Genomic DNA, 17,718 nt, shown 5'->3' on the forward strand with positions numbered 1-17,718 from the left:
AGAAAAGCAAATTTGCCATTTGAGTTTCTTCAAGCTCTGTGTTCTTTTCTAGGTACCTCAACTGATAAATAAAAAAGTATACAATTTATGTTTGGAAAATATATGGAATATACCAAAGTATGGCAATTTAAAGGGTGATCGATTTGAGTTAAATATGACCCAAAAGCGAAACTCTGGGTTTTACAATTTTGATGTATTTCTTCCCTTGCCTCAGCAGGTAACACCTGGCCATGGAAGGAAACCACACACAATCCAAATTCATCCTCCTGGGAATTACAGAGACTCCCTGGGCAAAGGCTCCTCTTTTTGGGCTCTTTCTGTTGATTTACATCGTCACTTTGGCGGGGAACATCGGGCTGATGGTCTTGGTTTGGGTGGCTCCCAGCCTCCACACCCCCATGTACTTCTTCCTCACCCACTTTTCCCTGGCCGACGTCTGCTATTCCACCATCATCTCCCCCAAAATGCTCACAGATCTGTTATTTGGGAATAAAACCATTTCCTGGGCCGGCTGCGTGACACAATTCCACCTCTTTGCTCTCTTTGTCACGGCCGAGTGTCATCTCCTGGCCACCATGGCCTACGACCGGCACGTGGCCATCTGCCACCCCCTGAGCTATGTCCTGGTCGTGTCCCCCCGGGCCTGCTGGCAGCTGGTGGCCTGGTCCTACCTCATGGCCTCCCTCAGTGCCCTCCTCTACACCGGCTGCACGTTTGGGGGCTCCTTCTGTGGGCCTCGCCACGTCGACCACTTCTTCTGCGACGCCAGCCCCGTGCTGAGGCTGGTGTGCTCCGACACCCACGGCAGCGAGGTCGCCATCTTCGCCCTGGCCACTGCCAACGGGCTGGGCACCAGCGTGGTCATCCTGCTCTCCTACGGCCGCATCCTCCACACCATCCTGGGGATGCGCTCGGCGCCCAGCAGGGCCAGAGCCTTCCGCACCTGCGCCTCCCACTTAGTGTCCGTGTCCGTGTTCTACGGCTCCCTGTTCTTCATGTACCTGCAGCCGGCGTCCCGGCACGGCAGCCGGGACAAGGTGGCCTCTGTCTTCTACACCGTGGTCAGCCCCATGCTCAACCCTTTTATCTACAGCCTGAGGAACAAGGAGGTGAAGGCAGCGCTGGGGAAGTGCAGGAGGAGGATGTTAAACCTCTGCCAGCATCAGAGAGGTGCAGCTTGTGGCATCAGGGAGTCCTGGAATGGTTTGTGTTGGAACAGACCTTAAAGAGCATCTGGTCCTACACTTCATGGGCAGGGTGACCTTCCACAACACCAGGCAGCTCCAAACGCCTTCCAACCTGGCCTGGAACTCTTCCAGGGATGGGGCAGCCATAGCTTCTCCAGGCAGCCTGTGCCAGGGCCTCCTCACCCTCACAGGGGAAAATTTTTTCCCAGAATCCCATCTAAACCTACTCTCAGCTTAAAGCCATTCCCTGTTGTTCTGCCACTCCATGCCCTTGTGGAAGCAAACTATTCCTCTAAAACAAGAATAAAAAAATAAAATTAAATTATATGGATTTTTCCCTGATCCTCAAAGTTTTATATAGGTTCTTCCACAGTTCCTCACAAAACTCAATTACAATATTTATCCTGGAGAAACAGACCCCACAGTCACACATATTCCTTGGAAGGAAACAGGAGTGGGAGCCTTAAACTTGAATTTCCTTTGTGGCCACAAGACTATCAGAAGAAATCACTCAGAATTATTCCAGGGTATTATTCCAATTAAACCTTTCTTTCTCTCAGGAAAAGCAAATCACAGTTTTATTGGTTTATAACTCATTTTGCACTGATCAATATGTATTTTTCTTGCAAGATTATTGTCCTTATCCCTAAACTCCAATAAAATTCCTCACTGTTACCTGTGAGTTATTTATTAGAGCCAAGCTGCTGGGGTGGGAGGGAGCATTTGGGAAGAATAAGAGTATTTTAAAATTTGGTTGATAAATGAGAAAGATAAAAGGCTTTAAAAGTGCATTTTTTTTTTTAAATTTAGAGGGATAAAAAGGTGATGCAAGTCAGGATCAGAAGATACACCTTGGAATATCAAGGGGAATGCAAGTGTCTAAGTGCCAAAACACGTACTGAAAACCTAACAGGTGCATTTCACCCAAACTTTAAGCACTTAAGTGACTTGGTTTCCGTAGATGAAAGAACCCTCAACACCCCATGTATGGATAGCTGGGAGCTGTTTGGGTCTGGAAAAGGCCCTAAAAAAGCCGAAACAGTTCTCCAAATTATGGCTCAATAAAGAAAGTACAAGGATGGCCACAACACTGGGGAAGAGACCAGCAATCCTTCATCTTTTCCTGGCAGGCACTTAGAATGTAAAAAAACTCCTACTTTCTTCACACCCTAACAAATTCCAAAGGATATTTGTTGGTTTTGAGGGCAAACTGAGTGCAATCCTGCAACGTTCTTTCACAATTCAGATGGTCTGGATAAGCTCAGCAGACACTTCCCCCTCTTCTCCTCACCCCTCATTATGGTTGTCCCTCACCTGTTGACACTTTTTGTGGGATGAGTTCGGTCTCAGCAGAGGGATAAGCCTTGGCTGCGGCAGGAAAAAGTGGAAGCAGGAAACTTTTCCCTTTGGTGTTGTATTCTGAGGAGTTATGTGAGAATTCACTTCTGTTTGAAAAGTAAATAGACTGTGAGTAGTCTTCTTGTTCTCTAGGAAAAAAACATCAGGAGAAGAGATGTTTTAACTCTGGGGGGAAGCGGGAAAGGTAGATTTGGACCTGGATGAAGAAGTTTGAATTGAGATAATTAAATGATAAAGGTATAAATGTCAAAAATTGATATCAAAGTTGGGTGGGAAGGGACTTTGAAGTTCATCCCATACCAACTCCCTGCCATGGGAGTTCCACTAGACTAAGCCCTGTCCAGCCTGGCCTTGGACACTTCCAGGGATGGGGCAGCCACAGCTTCTCTGGGCAACCTGTGCCAGGGCCTCAGCACCCCTGCAGGGAAGGATTTCTTTGCTATATCCAGTGTAAACCCACTCTCCCTCCAGTTCAAGATTTTCAGTTTTAAATGAAGAATTAAGAAAGCCCACCAGCAGGTCTGAGCTCCAGGGTCCCACCATACAAATGCTCACACCTATTTCCAGCACAAGTGATGCTGCTCCCATTCCCAGAGCAAGAAGTGATCCTTGGAGACCAGCCACCCTTCAAGGGATCACCAGCTTAACAAGACCACCTGGGCTTTGCCAAGGAAGTTTCCTAATCATCATCACAGAACTTCTCAGAGGGCTTTTCAACAACTTCCTTCATCTTAATGAGGCATTAGAGACTAATTAGCAAAGGAAAACAAGGAAGAAACTTTCTTCCTTGTTAACGAGAAAGAGAACTTCTCCAGATGCTTTTGTTTGTCAGATTCAGGCTCTGGAGCCAAAAAGCTGGAGGGTCAATATGTTGGCATGGGACTATGTTAGGATACCTTAAAGCTCATCCAGTGCCACCCCCTGGCACAGGCAGGGACACCTTCCACTATCCCAGGCTGCTCCAATTCCTGGCCAGCCTGGCTTTGGACACTTCAGAGATGGGGCAGCCATAGCTTCCCTGGACAGCTTGTGCCAGGGCCTCAGCACCCTCACAGGGTAGAATTTTTTCCCCATATCCAATTTAAATGCTGTCAGTGTAAAGCCATTCTCCCTTGTCCTGCCACTCCAGGCCCTTGCCCAGAGTCCCTATGCAGCTCTCCTGGAGCCCCTTTAGGCTCTGGAAGGGCCTCTCAGGTCTGACCTGTACAGACTGAGCTCAGATATGGGTTAGTGCTGGCCTTGGCAGAGCTGACTTAAGAGCTGGGCTCCATGACCTTAGAGGGCTTTTCCAACCTAAATTATTCCGGGATTCTGTAAATGTTGCTACCCGACATTTGCTCCTGGTCAGCATTCCTGCCACTCCTTCTGTGCTCAGTTTCACTGTAGTTCCAACAGTTTGTTTTTCCTTCCTCTCTGTTTCATGGTTTATTTTAGAGGGGAAATCGCACAATTGCTCAAAACTAAGCAAAACCTGTTTAATAATAAAACCAAAATATGAACAAAATGCCAGGATAGGGAGCAGTGGTTGTAATTCCACCATGATCCATAGGAGATGCCAGATGAGGGCTCCCTGCTCTTTGAGCAAGCATGGGCCTTGAGCTGGGTCACTGCCCACCCTGTGGTGGCACACAGGAAATTCCCCTCAGAATAGATAACTTTGGAAGCAGCTCCTTCAGCAGGAGACTTGCACTGGTAAGTAAACACTATCAGTTTCAGGATGTTCAATGGAAGCCTAAGTGTTTATGTCCCACTTCTTTATATATCTATGTAATTATATATATAAATTCATATTTATAAACATCTTAATATATATTTCTTTATGTATATAAGAAATTTCTTTATATATATTCTTTATATAATTTCTTTATATATATCATTCTTTTTATATATTTTCTTTATATATATATATAATTTTAAATATATATGAATTTGTCCTTGAAATATATAATTGGCTTCTTGGCATCACAGGGAAGTAAAAAGAACCAGTGTAAGAAATGGAGATTCGGGGATTGGGAAACAGCTTGGGATTTAGAGAAGTGCTGCAACAGCTAATTGGGAAGAAGGGAGAACACTTTGAAAACTTCTCCTGCTGCATTTTATTTTTACATTATCTGGGATACCCTGTCTAAAAAACCAGAGAATGTCACAATCAGGCATATGGAGAAAAGGTTCTCTTTTTTTTCCCCTAAAAGAAGGAAATGGTCCCCAGTAGCTGTAATCAGGAGAGATGAAGAGTCCCTGTTCCTCAAGCTCTACAAGCGGTCAAGAAGGGCTTAAATTCCTGAAATTAAAATACCAGGCAGCAAACACAAATAAAAAAGGTAATACTATTTTTCAGATGAGTGTTTCCTCCCCATCAGTCTCCAGAGCCTAGCCTTCACCTCCTGGTTCCTCAGGCTGTAGATGAAGGGGTTCAGCATGGGCGTCACCATGGTGTAGAACACAGAGGCCACCTTGTCTCACTCCCGGGAGCTCCTGGAGCTGCGCTGGGAGTACGTGGACACGAGGGATCCGTAGAAGAGCACCACAGCAGCCAGGTGGGACGCGCAGGTGGAAGCGGCTTTGCGCTTCCCTGTGGCCGAGCGCGTGCCCAGGACGGCAGCCAGGATGAAGGCGTAGGAGAGGAGGATGGCCAGGATGGTGGCAGCCAGGCTGAAGCCTGCTGTGCTGAACATCCTCAGCTCGTTGGGTACAGGGTCCGTGCAGGACAGGGCAAAGAGCGGGGGCCCCTCGCAGTAGAAGTGGTCGATGACCTTGGGGGCCACAGAAGTTCAGCCTAAGGGCCAGGCCTGTGTGGAGGGTGGCATTGGTGACCCCAGCCAGGCACGAGCCGGCCACCGGGAGCACACAGATCCCTCGGGACATGGAGAGGGAGTAGAGCAGGGGGATGGCCATGTAACGGTCGTAGGCCATGGGAGCCAGGAGGAAGCACTCTGTGGTGGTGAAGGCCACATAGAAATAGAACTGCGTGAGGCACGTGGCGTGAGAAATGACCTTGTCCTCATCCAGGAGATCCCAGAGCAGCCTGGGAATGATGCAGGAGGAATAGCAGAGGTCAAGGAAGGACAGGCTGCTCAGAAAGAAGTACATGGGGGTGTGGAGCTTGGCAACCAGCCGGATCAACACCAGCAGCCCCACGTTCCCCAGAAGGGTGATCACATAGATCACCAGGAGCACCACGAGAGGACAACCTGGATATTGCCCTGCTCAGACAATCCCAAGAGGAAAAAGTGAGCACTGGGGGTTCCATTTCCTTTGGCTGCCATCCTACTGCAGGTGCTGCGGGAAAGCCAAGATGGAGAGTCAGGATATTCCTGTTTTCTGCACAAACATGTTAAAAATGGCTGTGTTTTTATCAGCAAGCACAGCCTGGAGATACAGTAACTGCAGAATTTACTGTTTGGTTCAAAATACATTTTGAAGTGGTGAAAGCTCACTACTGAGTTTGTTTCTAATGGTTTTAGTCTGCTTTAGCCACTGATTGAGTTTGATAAATCACTTTGCACAATGGAAGTTTTACACCACCTCCTGAAGAAGTTAAGGGGGTTGTTACTCATCAGATTGAAAGCATTAACCCCAGTAATTTATCCTGACTGTAGAAATCATTATGAATTTGGAAAAAAAAAAAAAAGAAAACAACAAAAACCACCCAAAAAACAACCCCAAACCTTATTGTTTTAGAAGATCCAAAGGAGACAGAGCATTGGTGAGAGATCAGGACATCTGTAAAATTTTCTTTAGGAAAGTCAGAACAAATGCAAATAAACCAGATTTCTTCCCTTCCTTCCCATGAAACTGAAATTCAGGTTCAGACAGGATATCTGTGTTAAAAAACCCTTTAAATATAGTGATACTTGTGTCATTCCTGTGAGAAGTATGAAGCAGAGAAAGAAAAGGGTTTTAAAAGTCTGGAGGCCCCAGAAATGTTGTAGTGCCATGATTAACTGGGAGGAGTAAGATGCTGATAATACAGTTCAAATAAATAGAAATAAATATATATAATTTGGGAAATAATCCAGGTAGTGCTGCTATGCAATGATTGATCTTCAAGGCCAGATTAGACAGCGCTTGGAACAACCTGGACTAGTGCAAGGTGTCCCTGCCCGTGGATCATCACTGGAGGATCCATAAGGTCCCTTCCAACCCAAATCATTGGTTCCATGATAAATTCCTGGGTTTCACATCAGAGACCCTGACCCTGAATGATTATTTGTTGTGACAACAAGCTCCCACCTCAAGCCCTCTCCTTGCAGCCTTATTTTGGGTAAAACTCAACTTTTTCCTCACATCTCGGGGCCCTTTTTGTTTGATCAGATTTTATCTCCCAGACCAAAATTTCCAAGGACAAATAAACCCAGATTTCTCCCAGTATTAGTGTGGAAGACAGGAATAATTTACCTCGCAAAGAGCATCCAAACTTGACCAAAAAATTCTGCCGTTTGTAGTCTTCATTCACAGGAACACAAAGGGGTTTGTCACTGCCCAGCCCTGGAGAAGGAATTTTCCCTTGGGAATGGATGACTTTGGAAGCAGCTCCTTAAGGAGGAGACCTGTACTGGTAAATAAACACCATTAGTTAAAACCACTCAGTTTCAGTAAGTTAAATGGCAGCTTGAGGATTTATTTACCACTACATATATATAATTAAATATATGAACATTTTAATATATAAATAAAGTTAATATAGAGGTTTAATTTATATATGCAGTTAGAGAGGTAATTACTTAATACATATAAATATTTTCCTCATATATATAATTTTATTTTATATATCATATGTAATTACATACATTTAAACATGTCTCTTTGGATATAGAAATAATTTCCTGGGATCACAGGGAATTAAAAAGAACTGGTGTAAGAAATAGAGATTCAGTGATTGAGAGACAGCCCAGGGTTTGGAGAAGATTTGCAATTGCCAATCAGGATAAAAAGAAAACTCTGCAGGAACTTTCCTGCTGCAATTTATTTTTACATTTTCGGGTGATAATGATGAGCTGAATTTAAGACTTTTAGGTTCAGATTAACCCTTCAGTCAATTTGCCCAGAGTGTGCCTCCTAATTCTGCAGATATGAGGAATATTCATCCAAAATCTGAGTTAGGAATGAAGGTTCAGATGTAATGGAATACATGTTTTGCGATCAGGAAGAACCTTCACAATTTCCTGGAGTTATTTGTTATTATATCCTTCTGCAAACACTTGGGAAGGACAATTTTCCCCATTCAGCAAAAAACTGTCTCAAAACCACTTAAAATTTCACCCTCTCTGATTGTTAAGATACAGGTCCTTGAGCTGAAGTCCACAAGTTCCATCAATCTGGCCAAAAGCAGGAAGTTTTCTGTTTCCATCCTCTAACGTGGCTGGAATATTTAGATTTTGCCCCATCCCCACATGGCCAATTACCACAGGGTCTCTGAGGCACCTGAACACACAAAGAGCCTTCTCCAGAGGCCCTGGGATCCATCCTGAGGTTTCTCCCTGGAGTTTTAGGGATGGGATCCCCACAGCACATCAGAATTGATGCCTGCAGAGCCTGGGTGATGCCATTTGTGAGCACAACACTACCAAGAGGAAACACCAAAACAAGGATTTTTGCTAAAGGCTTGAATTTGAAAGATTTTTAAATTCTTCTCTAATTCCATATTTCTTTTCTCACCCTCCCAAAGAAGCTTTTCCTTCCCTGTTCCTTCAGCTCTCAGTCAGAGGTTCGTTGCAGGAAGTCACTTGAGTGGCTGTCAGTGCTTTTCTCCAGCTGCTGGTGGATGTCCTTGCACTCAGAACACGCATTGATGGCTCATCTCCATCTTGGTGGCCACCACAACCTCCACATCTGCTCTCCTGTCCCAGTGTCTGGGACAATTATTCCTCATGGGCAACACTCAGCATTTTCTCTTTTCCAAGCTTATCTGGTTCCCATCTGCCCATTTTTGACCAGGAAACCTCATTTTCAAAAGCCATTTTGCCATGTGTGCTTCAAAATGGGTTCAGGAGACTCGTGGGGAGTAAACTGTACCAGCCAGAGAATCCTGGGATGGCTGGGGTTGGAAGGGACCTTAAAGCTCATCTCATTCCAATGCCCTGGACACAGGATGACCCCTGAGGAATGTGTATCCACAGGAGCAAACATCAATGCTGGATGCAAACATCAATGCTGGACGTTCCATCTCCTTCCCACATGGTGGCTCCAGCTCCTCTCATGCATGGTCAGATGCTGCTCCCACAAAAGCTGGACACAGTTCACCCTCATTTCCCCAATCCCCACTTGCACAACAACCCAAAACCTTTTGGTTTTGAGAGCAGCAGCTCCAGCACAAAGCCACAACATGCACAGGGACAGTGCCATGGCCAGAGACTCAGAGTTTAATTCACTAAGGGCTCACATTCCTGTTTAAAGGTCAGGTGATGGCCAAGGCAAGACCAGCTGGACAAAGAAATTAAAACCATTAAATGGTTTCTCAAAATACTATTAAAATATTGAATACTTTTCAAATATTTTTGTATTGCCAAAAAAAAAGGCCCCAGAGCAAAGAGAGTTGCTTATGTTTTAAATACCTTAATGTTTTAATCAATTTAAAATTATGGGGGGTTAAATAAATAATAAATAATGTTTTAAATAAAACATTTAAAATAACCTTTAGTCCTATTTAAAGAAAAAAAGTACAATCTTGTCTGCACCTAAATTAAACAATGTCTTCAGAGTGGCAGGGAAGAGCAGAAGAGTGGGAGAACAGCCAACATTACACAAAGAGGTGCTAGTTCATGGTCCTGATCACAGAGTCATAGAATTGGTTAGGTTGGAAAAATCCTCTGGGATCATCAAGTCCACCATTCCCACAGCAGTGCCAAGGTCACCACAAATCCACGTCCCCAGGTGCCATATCCACATGCCTTTTAAATCCCTCCAGGAATGGGGATTCCACCACTGCCCTGCTGTTCCAGGGCTGGACAGCCCTTCCCATGAAGGAACTTTCCCTTTCCAACCTAAATCTCCCCTGGTGCAACTTGAGGATGTTGTCTCCACATCTGTGGACATGTGAGTTGAGGCCCTTTGGGGCCCTGCTATGGAGCCTCAGTAGAGCTGATAAAAGAACAGGAACATAAATAGCTCAGGGGAGTTTAGCCAAACTAAATAACAACCAGGGAATTATTGGCAAGATTTGGGAACCAAGGATTCAGCTGAGTGACCCTGAGTGCCTGTGAGTTTTGTGTCATCAATAAATCAGCAACCTACCTTGATTCTGGCTTGATTTAATCCAACTGAGCAGCTTTTCCTCCATCCCAAGTTGTTCTAAGTCTCTAGGAGAGTCTCATCACTCTGGATTTCACCATGGACCTGGCACAGGGTGAGATAATGCATTGATTGGAGGGTTTGGGGTTTTTTCATATATTCTTTGACAATGCTTTGACAACAAATGCATCACAGAATTCTGGAATGGTTTGGGTTGGAAGGGACCTCAAAGCTCATTCAGTTCCAACCTCCTGCTGTGGGCCGGGACACCTTCCACTAGGTGGCTCCAAGCCTCATCCAAACACCAAAAGTGGAGTGAAATTGTTATTTTCAGCTGATATTGAATCAGCCAGCACATCATCTAAATCAAAATACAGAAGGCCTCAAAAATGTCTCTCTACATATTGCACAAAAATCCCAACATATCACTCACATCTCCATTGTATCTGGCCACAACGTTAAAATGTCCATGCTCATTTTATTTTCCTGAGTCTCCTCCAAGCCTCCTTCAACCTCCTGGTTCCTCAGGCTGTAGAACAAGGGGTTCAGCATGGGCATCACCACAGTGTAGAGCACAGCAGCCCCTTTATCTCCTCCCCTGGAGGTGTCTGACCTGGGGATTAAGTACATGAAAATCAATGCCCCACAGAAGGTGCTGACAGCAGTGAGGTGGGAGGCACAGGTAGAGAAGGCTTTGCGCTTGCCCTCAGCCGAGCTGATGCTCAGGATAGTGGAGATGATGGCCACATCGGATACCAGGACCACCAGCATGCTGGGAACACTGAGCAAAAATGAAGAAGTCCTTAAGATGACGAGGCTGAGGGTGGTGTCAGAGGTGGAGAGCGAGATCAGCAGGGAAATGTCACAGAAGAACAGATCGATGGCACTGGAGCTGCAGAAGAACAAGCTGGACATGCCAATGGTTTGTCCCAGGAGGTAGGACCTGGTCACCAGCTGGGACCAACGTTCTGAGGACACAACAAGGGGATAGAGCAGGACGTGGCAAACGGCCACATATCAGTCATAAGCCATTGTAGCCAGTAGGAAGCACTCAGTGACCAGAAACAGGCCAAAAGTGAACACCTGAGCCATGCACCCGGCACAGGTGATTCCCTTCTTCCCCAACAAAACCCCAACCAACATCCTGGGGGTGATGATGGTGGAAGTGCAGAGGTTCACAAAAGCCAGGTTGCCCAGGACATAATACATGGGGGAACGGAGCAGGGGACTGGCTCTGATCAAGGTAATCATCCCCAAGTTGCCCAGGATGGTGACAAGGTAGGTGAGCAGGAACAGCAGGAAGAGGGTGACCCGAGTTGCCAGGTCCTCAGTGAATCCCACCAAGCTGAACTCAGTTGCTTGGGTGCAATTGCTTCCTGGCATTCCTTCAAAGTGTGTTGTCTGTGTGTACTCCTTGCTGGAGGTTTCTTCCACCTGGAAAACTCTCTTTACAATCCTACAAGATCTAGAACAAGAGTTTAGGCACAGATTGATTAGACAATGCTGGGTGGAAGTCATGGCATGGGTAGGGAGAAGCTGTAGGTTACACAACCCTGAGGAGCTTTACCTTGGTGCTGCCTTCAATCCCCTGTGTGTTCAGTCTGGGACTTTGAAATCATCCAGCACAACCTGAAACACTGAGAAACCCAATAAAAGCTGTAAAAGACAGCACAGAATTGATTATTCCTTGTGCTGGCATCTGCCAACCACCTGCTTCATCTATCTTCTCCATAGAATCCTGTAGGGGTTTGGGTTGGATGGGATCTTGAAGACCACCTCATTGCACCCCCTGCCATGGGCAGGGACACCTTCCACTAGACCAGATTGTTCCAAGCCCTGTCCAGTATGGTCTTGAACACTTCCAGAGAAGGGGCACCCAAAACTTCCTGACTATGAAGTCTCCCCTCCCTCCTGATGCACTGGTTTGGCTCTAAAAGATTTTCCTAGCTCTTTACTCTGTTCCTGCAGTCTCCAAAGTCCAAAGCTCAGCAATCTCCTCCTGAAAATATTTCTTTTTTGGGGGAAAAAAAAATAAAAATCACCTTTGGATGTGCCTTATATCAGCAACAGTAAGATCCATAAGTGTTCCTTCCAGGAAAGCTGCCAGTCCTCATCCAGGAGCCCTTTGCAGTCAGTGAGAAGTACCCAGATCAAGTGTTCCACTGGGGTGTCCTCACCACACACTTGAGGCAGATCACCTGGATTTGGTGCTAAGCCCAGAGTACAATAAGGAACTGGAGCCTCCAGGTAGGAGCTGAGATGAAGACTTTGCAAGAAAAAATGACAGGAGATGGGTGGCTCGGCATGAGCTGTCCTTACTCCTGGCTCTCCAGGATGATCCTCCCCTGCATCTCTGCAGTCTCCCTGCTTCCCTCCTGGTGCTCTTCAAGGTGGATATTAAGGCAATCTACAGGTGAATTTAAAAATATACCACTGTCAGCAAAGGCCTTTTTCCATGTAATTTGGGGATTTAGAGGCTCTTGGAGCCCCAGGAGAGTGACAAAGCCCAAAGCAGGTTGTTATCGCTTCTCTGAGCTTCTGAGTTGGGAGGTGATTACACAGAGGAGATTATCTCACCTTGAGTAAGCCACAGGGCTTTAGGGACTCCCCAGAGCAACCACAGTGCAAAACCCCACCTATTGTGCCAAATTTTTGAGCATTCCAGAGATTTTCAGCTCTACAAATGCTGTGTTTGGCCTTATCACACCAGTGAGCTGAGGGGAATCTCACTGGTAGGGCACAGTCCCATGGCAGCTGTTACCCATCAGCAGTTCCAGTCACCAGAGATGATGAACCACCTTTCTACCCATTCTAAATTCCTTAGACCCAAATTACAGCTCACCTGTCCCATCCCTGGAAGTGTTCAAGGTCAGGTTGGAGCGATCTGGTCTAGTGGAAGGTGCCCCTGCCCATGGCAAGGGAGTGGAACAAGATGAGCTTTAAGGTCCTTTCCAACCCAAACCATTCCAGGGTTCTATGAAGTTTGGTTGCAAGAATCCAGGAGAACCACAGAATATTCTGAGTTAGAAGGAATCCACAAGGATCACCAAGTCCAGCTCTTAGCCCTGCACAAACCCATCCTCAAAAGTCACACCATGTACCCAAGAACATTATTTAAATGTTTGATGAGCTCTGGTAGACTTGGAGCTAACAGCTCCAAGCTAACAGCTCCAGCTGGAGCTGTTACCACTGGTCTGGGGAGTCAGTCCAACCACCCTCTGTGTGAGGATCATTTTTCTAATACCCAGCTTAAACCTTCCCTGACAGAACTTCAGGCCGTTCCCTCGGGTACTGTCACTGGTCACTAGGACAGAGAAGACATCAGTGTCTGCCCCTTTTCTTCCCCTTGTGAGGAAGTTGCAGGCTGCAAGGAAGTCAAGTCTTCCCTCAATCTCTTCTTATCCAGGCTGAACAGCCCAAGTGCCTTCAGCCACTGCTCCAACAGCTTCTCCTCAAGGGCCTCCACCGTCTTTGTTGCCCTCTTTTGGACACTCTCCATTAGTTTAATATCTTTCTTATATTGTGGTGCCCAGAACTGCCCCCAGAACTCAAGGTCTGGCCACCCAAGTGGATTACCTCGTCATAAAAGGAAACCAGGTTTGATAAGCAGGACTTATTAACCTTTTCCCACTAGATTCCCAGAAAAACAGCTTTCTTCTCCACTAAATTCCCAGAACAAGACCAAGCCCATCTACACCACCACTGGATCTTCAGAAGAAAATGACACCCTTCTACAAGATCACTACTTCAACAAAACCACATCTATCACTCCAAGAAGACTGCGACCACCATCTGCCCAAACTGCTATCAACACCCTGACCAACAGAGTGTCAGGTCGTATTCTGACTGTCTGTGGGTTTTTTTTTTTAATTTGTACTATTGCATTTGTATTTTAATTTTCTTAGTAAAGAACTGTTATTCCTATTCTCATAGCTTTGCCTAAGAACCTCTTAGTTTCCAAATTATAATAATTCAGAGAGAAGAAGTTTACATTTTCCATTTCACAATAAGGTCCTACCTTCCTTATCAGATACCTGTCTTTTCAAACCCAGACAAACTTCCAGTCAGCTAGCACCTCTCCAGGTTCCCAAGACTGCTCAAAAAATTAAGAGATGTTTTTGATATCAGCAGCTCTTTGAGGATTCTTGGATGAACCCCATTGAGCCCCATGGATTTGTAGGGATCCAGCTGGAGCAGCAGATCCCACACAATTTCAATCCTGTCTGTTACTAGAAGTTCTACCCACTGCCTCCTCAGTGCAAGACAAAAATCCCACTTCTGTGCTAGATCCAAACACAGAATGGGACCAGCTGTCTTTTACTGATGGAGGAGAGAAAATGCCCAGTTTACAGAAACAGACAGTGCAGAAAAATCAAAAAAGACCATATCTTTAGAACTGGGAATTGGCATTCCCCTGAGCAGGAATAGGTGTTGCAATGCCCCAGGCTCCAAATCTCGTTCCCAACAGAAGGAAAGGTCTGAGCTGAAAGATGTCTCTGGATTTCAGGTTTCCTGTGCCTGTGATGGGAACAGCCACTGGACTGGGAACAGCTCCACCTGATGTGCAGCAGGTCCTCAAAGGAATAATAAACCAACATTGATGCTTTCAGGCTCTGAGTGACACCACCTTCAAAACCTCCATCTCCTGGCCTTTGGGGCTCCCCAGAAAAATAAATACTTTAGATAAGAGTATGGGCAGTTAAATATGTCCTCGAGCAGACACACAGGCTGGTGCCACAGACACTGATCACACCTGGAGTTTCTCTCTAGGATAACCAGTTACACTGGGTACATTTACATTCCACCTTGGACACTGCACCAATTTCCATGGCACAGTCAGAAGGCATTTACTCAGCTGAAAGGAGGCAGATGGTACAAGAGGTTTCTGCAGCTGTGAAGTTCAGGAAGACCAACCCACAGGTGTGCAAACCCAGGGATGGGCTCCTGCCACTGCCTGGGCTGGGAAACAGATGGGGAATCCTTTAACCTCTGTGGGGAGCAAGGAATAATTGTTGTTTTAACATTTCCTGGTTGGGCTGCAGCTATATCTGTTCTGCAAAGTGAGAGAAATAGAGATGGAAATATGAAGCTGTAAAGCCAGGCTGTGTGAAAAAATCAAATATAGTCTGGCTAAGGTATGGTCTGCAGCCTCCCTCCCACCCTGGGCTAGAAACATCCCAATGCATTATGGAAATGAAGGGATGCAAAATTAAATGCTCCTTTGACACCATGGCATGTCAAAGCCCTTTCCAGAGGGTAGAAAGAATTTATAGTTTACAGAACTTTGCAAGATACTATTTTGTTTTTTGTTATTCCAAGCAATGCTGAGCAAAGAAACAGCCATGGACCAGGGATGAGCACCCTCATTGCTCCCACCTTCCAAACACTGAGGGAAGTCCCCTACCCAAGCAAGGAACAACATAATTTCCGATACTGATCTAAGATTTAGACAGTTTCCTGTTATGGGTGACATTCTGTGCGTCCAGCCTGCAATACCCCAACAGCCAACGCCATCCTAGAAGCCCAGCAAAAGCCTGGACTCTCTGTGTGCTGCCCCATCCCCACCCCAGCAATCCAAACAGCCTCCTCCTCTTCTAAGCAAGCTTTTATCATGAATATTCCAACCAATCCATGAAACAAGGAGGAATCAGTCCAACTAGAAAGACAGTAGCCTTCTCCCTGACGCATCAGATCCATTGCTTCATTATTATGAAATAGGGAGAAAACTCAGGTTTTTCTCAGTGAAATAGGGCAAAAACAATGAAAAAGCTGAAGAATTTCTCATATTTTTAACTGCACAATCACCTTGAAAACAGGTACTAGTGGCCAGCACTGGTCGCAGTCCAAGCGGGAGCGGCCGCGCCGGGCTCGGTCCGCGCCCGTCCCGGAGCGGCTCTTCCCGCCTGCAGTGAGCCGAGTCCCATTCCAGCCCCAATCCCGCGTCGGTTCCGCGGCCCCACGGCCCGCAGCCCGCCCGTCGACGGGGATGCGGCTCAGCCCGGCACCCCCAGCAAACACCGGCAGGACCCAGACCCGAATTCCCTGGGCCGGGTCCCGGCCCCACCTCAGCGCCTCGAGCTCCGCGCAGCACCGGGAGCAGCCCCCGGTCCGGGGCACCGCACAGCGCTCCGAGGTCCCGCCGCGTCCCGGGATGAGCATCCACCGCACAAAGCGGAGCGGGCGCGGATCCGCCGGGATTTACGGGCGCGGGCGGGGCGGGGCCGGCTCAGGTGTGAGGGGCGGGGCCGGCTCAGGTGCGCGGGCCCCAGAGCGGCTGCGCGGGGCGGGGCCGAGGGGATTTAAGCCCCGGGAATGGCCTCAGGAGCCATTTGCCCCCTCGGCGCTCAGGGGGAAGGTTGCGGCCGCGCCGGGCTCCGTATCTCTGTTTATTTATTCTCCTTTATATTTCTCTTTACCTCTTCCCTCCCGGCCCCACCCTTCTCACCTGGGCCGGGCCGGGACTGCGAGCGGCACCGGCACCGGGACCTTCGGCTTCTCTTGGTGAGCCCAAACACTCAGCACTTGGTCTCCTCCTCAAGCCCTGCAAACACAGCATTTAGTGCCTGTTCCTGAGCCCCAGCTCTGGCTGTGGGACCCTGCTCTCAGGACTCCAAAATGCTCGATTTAGTCTCTGCTTTTAAGCTCGAAGCCCGATTTAGCACCCCCAAAAAGCAGCACTGGGTGTCTCTTTGTGAGCCCCAAAACTGCCCCAGTCCCTCGCATTCGGAGCCCCCACAAGTGCCCCGAGCCATGGGTGGACCCAGCTGGGCACCAGCAGCAGCTCCGTCACCCCCTGTGGGATGGGGAAGAAACCAGAGACAAAAATCCATCTCAGAACACTTTAATAATGGAAACCAGTCAAATACAATCATTTAATATTAACGACAACACATAATAACAGTGAGAGCAAAAATAACAGTGAGAACAATAATGAACAGGAAGGAGAGAAAAACCCTTCCACACCCCCCTTTAACATTATAAATCCAACATGTAATCCAGAGCACCACAAACTGCCAGTGTGGGGGATTTCCATATTCCTGTTATTTTCTGTGCGGTCCATCCTGGGGATTTGTGGACTAAGGAAGGCACTGGCTGCTCCTCTGGGCAAGGGAAAGGCTCCTGTGCTATTCCCAAAACCAGAACACCTGGAATTATGCCCTGGGAGCCCAGTCTGGTCCTTCCAGTCACTGGGGGTCACCCAGAGGGTCTTTACCTGAATAAAGTGAAAATGACCTCCTGGTCCAGTGCATTTCCAGCAGGACTGGACACTCCTGGCCAAGGTAACCAGTCCATGGAAGTTGGACCTGTGACAATCCAGGAGGATTTTAAGTTGGATTCCTGTAGATTTCATTGTGCAGAAGCTCCAATTCTTTGGGGCACCTCTTGTTTAAATGTTTCCCTGCTGGAAGAGGTCAATTAGTCTTTTTCATGGCCAGATTGCCAGAGGCAGGGAAAACCAACCAGCATTCCCTGCACATCTCCATCACTTCCATGTCCACCTGCAAGGAGTGGCTGAAGGACAGGAGCCAGCCCAGGACAGGCTCAGAGATGAGGCTTCCAGCCCAAACCATTCCATGATGATTCCACAATCTCTCCCTGCATTAATTTTGCAGTGTTTCCTCTCAAATATAAATTTCCAAATTTACATTATTTATTAAAGGAATAATTTTAAATTATTCCAAGGATCAAAAGGGAAGCACCAAACATACAAGAATCATCCCTTCATGCATCAAATCATTCTTAAATTGGAAGCCCATTCCCTTATCTCTGTCCTTGTTTAGCTTTCCTGGAAATCCTTAGGATCCCACAGTTTCTCAGAGACATCAGCTGGGATTATTGGAAGGTTTGGTCTGCCAGAGAGCCAAAGGGTGTTTACAACATTTGTTCCTCTGCATCTTTGTCACTTACCCAGGTCTCCTTTAGCCTGGTGTTGTGGGAGAAG

General features: G+C 47.0%; 3 protein-coding genes across 3 annotated transcripts; 1 reads left to right on the forward strand and 2 right to left on the reverse strand.

Annotated features, from left to right (window-relative positions):
• The first annotated feature begins 230 nt into the window (after window positions 1–230).
• LOC128809034 (olfactory receptor 8J2-like) lies at window positions 231–1,226 on the forward strand. The gene has a single exon (XM_053980727.1). It carries the CDS (start codon window positions 231–233, stop codon window positions 1,224–1,226), a length of 996 nt encoding a protein of 331 aa, XP_053836702.1.
• A 3,647-nt stretch (window positions 1,227–4,873) lies between these two features.
• Window positions 4,874–5,812, reverse strand: LOC128809598 (olfactory receptor 1030-like). Its single transcript, XM_053981696.1, is given in 3 exon segments — window positions 4,874–5,305; window positions 5,307–5,728; window positions 5,731–5,812. Coding segments are annotated over 3 exon segments (936 nt in total).
• Window positions 5,813–10,249: 4,437 nt separating this feature from the next.
• Window positions 10,250–11,159, reverse strand: LOC128809599 (olfactory receptor 5G3-like). The gene is given in 2 exon segments (XM_053981697.1): window positions 10,250–10,285; window positions 10,287–11,159. Coding segments are annotated over 2 exon segments (909 nt in total).
• Between the last annotated feature and the right edge of the window lie 6,559 nt (window positions 11,160–17,718).

The sequence above is a fragment of the Vidua macroura genome, chromosome 6, assembly GCF_024509145.1.
Source record: "Vidua macroura isolate BioBank_ID:100142 chromosome 6, ASM2450914v1, whole genome shotgun sequence".
Lineage (NCBI taxonomy): Eukaryota > Metazoa > Chordata > Aves > Passeriformes > Viduidae > Vidua > Vidua macroura.

Bases quoted from the DNA above. Each gene is read 5' to 3' on its own strand.
- LOC128809034 (XM_053980727.1), top strand. From the start codon at position 231: ATGGAAGGAAACCACACACAATCCAAATTCATCCTCCTGGGAATTACA.